The 4,484-nt window shown below is 40.5% G+C and overlaps 1 protein-coding gene across 1 annotated transcript in view; it reads right to left on the bottom strand.

Annotated features, from left to right (window-relative positions):
* Positions 1-2,071: 2,071 nt before the first annotated feature.
* Positions 2,072-4,484, bottom strand: part of TAF1 (TATA-box binding protein associated factor 1) — a 119,365-nt gene continuing 116,952 nt past the window's right edge. The window contains exon 37 of the mRNA XM_023508051.1: positions 2,072-2,453. Within this exon, the coding sequence (XP_023363819.1) occupies positions 2,234-2,453 (220 nt within the window). The 3' untranslated portion in view covers positions 2,072-2,233. The remainder of the gene's footprint in view (positions 2,454-4,484) is intronic.

A 4,484-nucleotide genomic window follows, 5' to 3' on the forward strand; every position in this document is an offset into this window, starting at 1 on the left:
CTTGAGCCCAGGAGTTGGAGGTTGCTGTGAGCAGTGATGCCATGGCACTCTACCCAGGGTGACAGCTTCAGGCTCTGTCTCAAAAAAAAGAAAATTTCCTTGCAACTAGAGACTATATTTTACTTTTCTATTGGTATCTGGCAGATTGCTTGTTAAAAATAGGTAGAATGATAAACATTGAAATGAACAAATGAATACCATGTACCTATCCAATTTTCCAAACCAAAATTCTAGAAGCCACTTTCCATTTTCCCTACTTCACCTCTAAATGCCAAGTCCTGTTGATCTTACTCTCTAGAGCTCTCTCAAATACATCCTCCTACTTTCCACCTCAATGCCACAGCCCTAGTTCAGGCACCATTCCCTCTTACTTGAACTAGATTTGCTTCCCCCTCCAAACCATTCTCCACACTATTGCTAGAATTTAAGAAAATTTTATTACAAAAATACATACTTATAAAAAAAATTCAAACAATACAGAAATAAAAGCATAATACCCCACCCAGGATACATACAAGCACATAAACCCCCTTCCCTCCAATCCTATTCCCCAGAGATTATCCTTGTGAACAGTTTAGCATATATCTTTTCAGACCTTTTCCTTTGCATATACAAGTATACATAAACACATATAAATATACACACATGGTTTTGTCTTTTACAAAAACAGGATCACACATGACTCTTACATATGATTTTTCAATTCATTCATTCATTCAGTACACAGAAAATTTCTAAAACACAAATCTGATTATATCACTCCTCTAGAGCTCATTTCCCATAATATAAAATACACACACATTAATATCAAATGCAAAACTCTTGATGATATGCTTCTTGCCTATCTTTTAGTCTTACCTCTACCCATTCCAGCAATAAAGGACTAGAACATAAACCATCTTAAATCCTTTCTGGAACAAGGCAGGTACAAACAAACTAGGAACACACTCTGCCATTTCTAGACTTTGGCCTTTTCACTTCATTTTACATACTGCCTGGACTTTTCCTTCTGGCAAGCTCCTATTATTTATTCAACAATTAGCTTAAAAATTACCTTTAAGAAGACTTCCCTGACTTTTTTTCAGACATGATTACTCCTCTACTTTCCCCTATACTTTATAGCTAGCTTCTTAATTGCACTTATCTCACAGTATTGTAATAATTTATTAACATGTTTTGAATTCTACTTCCCTTTCCCCAACTTCATGGTGATCTCTTTGGGTAAAAGGGATGTGTCTTATTTACTTCTGAATCCCAAGGATCTGCTAGAGTGCTTACCATGAAGCAGATGCTCAGTAAACATATATACTGAGGATTTTATAATTCTAGGAACATTTACTGAATTCCTGCTATGCTCAGAACCATATCCTAAGCATGAAAAGAAACAAAAAACACAGTCTTTACCCTAAAGAACTTACCATTTTCCTATCATTCCCCTCCCCCTCCATGGGGGGGAGAGAGAGAACACATTTACATGACAACACATCATTTCTGACATATATAGGCTATTTCAAGGATTTATAGTCAACCTGCCTCAAATCCATTTCGGCATTGTATAATCAAATAAATAATAATGGGCAGTTTGTCTAATAGGTTTGTTATTAAGTATGGCATAGAGTTCCCTAGAACCCAATGCTCTGTCACAGCAAGGGGGCTCTCACATGTTCCAGACTAAAAATTAGAAAACTGGGATGATACCATGCTTGGAAAATTTCTAATACATCAAGAGGACATTAAGTTATTAGTCCTTTCATAATTTCTCCTTCTCCCCCAGGGAAAAATTATACCACAAGCAATAAATGGAGTTAAAGGAGGGAACAAGAGAAAAATGGGCTTGCTCTCTCTTTTTGGTAGTGGTAGGAAATAGGGCTGCTAAAAGGAAGGGCAACATTGCCCCAGGAAGATCAGAAGAGGTGATTTATTATCATTTACTATATATATATATCTATATATTTTTTTAAGAGACGGAGTCTCACTTTATCGCCCTCGGTAGTGCCGTGGCGTCACAGCTCACAGCAACCTCCAACTCCTGGGCTTAGGTGATTCTCCTGCCTCAGCCTTCCGAGTAGCTGAGACTACAGGTGTCCGCCACATCATTTACTATTTTTTAAAGGCTAAGGTGTTAATCTGGTGATTTCAGGATCAGACATTGTACAAATATAAATAAACCAGGAAAAGGTGACACCTAGCCTGGAGAACAGGTAAGGCTGACCAAGGAGGCCCAAAAGAAGCCTCATTCATCAGAGTCCAAGTCACTTTCCCCAGCAATGGAGTGAAAATCCTCACTGTCCTCCTCGTCCTCTGATAGGTGGACCTGGCTTAGTACACTTGGCCCAGAGCGCTGCTCTTCCTCCTCATCTTCTTCCTCCTCTGATACCTCATACCCACCGATGCTGCTGAAGCTTGTGTCTTGGGTGTTCGACTTAGGATCAGGCTCCTCATAGCTCCCATAACTGAGAAGAGAAACGCGTCATCTCTCAAGTTCTGACACCGTCCTCTAGCTGACCATTCCCATGCTCAGTGCCAATAAACAATCAGCCCATCTCACCTCCCCTGGATACTAAACTGACTGGTTCTGAACTGTTCTACGTGTCCCTGAAAGAAAAATGATCCTATTCAAAAACATCAACTTGCCAACTTCATATACACAAGAACCTGAACGAAATTTTCCTACACCCGAACAACGCACACTGCCAGCTTACATGACCATAAGTGCTCTGACAGCCTCATTGTCTCATCTACCATTTATGGTATCCATTTAGTCAATAGTCCTGAAGATTCTCTCTTTAATATAAATTGTCTCTACCACCTCCCTTATATCCCTATTCTGCCTGCCTTGGCTTAGTCCTTTGTTAGCTTCTGCCTACACTACTGAAATCAGTCTTCATGCCTCTAGTCTTGATCTCCTCCAATTACTTCTTCATACTTCTGCCAGAGTGCTCTTTGTTTGTTTATGCTTAATTTTACTTAAAAAAAAAACAAGTAATGCACATTCACTAGTAAAAAAAATTAGTATACATGAGAAAAAAAAAAAACAACAACAACAACAATTCCACCATCCAAAGATAATCTTTTGGTGTATAACAACCTCCCCAGTTTTTTTCTATTCACTTTAGATGCTTAAACATTTTTTTTTTCAATTTATAAAATTGGAATACTCTATATACTCTTTCCATGCCAATAAACATATATTGTAACATAATTTTAATAGCTATATGGTACTCTACCGTATGGCTGTAACATGATTTAATAATCTCTCACTAGGACATTTAACTATCTCCAAGTTTTCCACTATCAAAAACAATGCTGGGTTACTCGGTGTCTGTAGCTCAGTGGCTAGGGCGCCAGCCACATACACCGGAGCTGGCGGGTCTGAATCTAGCCCAGGCTTGCCAAACAATGACAACTACAACCAAAAAATATCCGGGCATTGTGCTGGGTGCTTGTAGTCCCAGCTACTTGGGAGGCTGAGGTAAGAGAACTGCTTAAGTCCAAGAGTTTGAGGTTGCTGTGAGCTGTGATGCCATGGCACTCTACCAAGGGTGACACAGTGAGACGGACTCAAAAAAAAAAAAAAAGAAGAAACAATGCTGTGATTAACACCCTTATATACAAGCATCTTGATGAAGGTATTTTATTCCCACAGAATAATTTCTTAGATGTTGGATTTTTGGGTAAAAGGGGATGTAAATCAAAAAAAATTATTTATAATAAATTGCTATACTTCTTTCCCACCTATCCCATTGTATTTTTTTTTTTGAGACAGAATCTCACTATGTCGCCCTCCATAGAGTGCTGTCACATCACAGCTCACAGCAACCTCAAACTCTTGGGCTCAAGCAATTCTCAGCCTCCCAAGTAGCTAGGACTACACAGGAGCCCGCCACAATCCCTGGCTATTTTTTTTGTTGCTGTTGCAGTTGTCATTGTTGGTTAGCTGGCCTGGGCCAGGTTCGACCCACCACCTTTGGTGTATATGGCTGGTGCCGTAACTAGTGTGCTACGGGCGCTGAGCCACCTATCCTATTTTATCGATTTAAGTTGAAGAGGCTGCGGCTCGGCACCAATAGTGCCAGACACATATACTGAGGCTGGCAGGTTCGAACCCAGCCTGGCCAGCTAAACGACGACAACTGCAACAAAAAATAGCTGGGTATTGTGGCGGGCACCTGTAGTTCCAGCTACTGGGGAAGCTGAGGCAAGAAAATCCCTTAAGCCCAAGGTTGCTGTGAGCTATGATGCTATGAAGGGTAGCATAGTGAGACTCTTTCTCAATAAATAAATAAATAAAATAAGCTCAAGAGGCTGGGCTCGGTGCCCGTACCTCAGTGGTGATGACACCAGCCACATACGCTGGGGATGGGGGGTTCGAACCCAGCCAGGGTCTGCTAAACAACAACTACAACTACAACAACAACAACATAGCTGGGCATTGTGGCGGACACCTGTAGTCCCAGCTACTTGGGTGTCTGAGACAAGAGAAT

The sequence above is a fragment of the Otolemur garnettii genome, unplaced genomic scaffold (assembly GCF_000181295.1).
Source record: "Otolemur garnettii isolate 467f Iridium unplaced genomic scaffold, OtoGar3 scaffold00219, whole genome shotgun sequence".
Taxonomy (NCBI): Eukaryota; Metazoa; Chordata; class Mammalia; order Primates; family Galagidae; genus Otolemur; species Otolemur garnettii.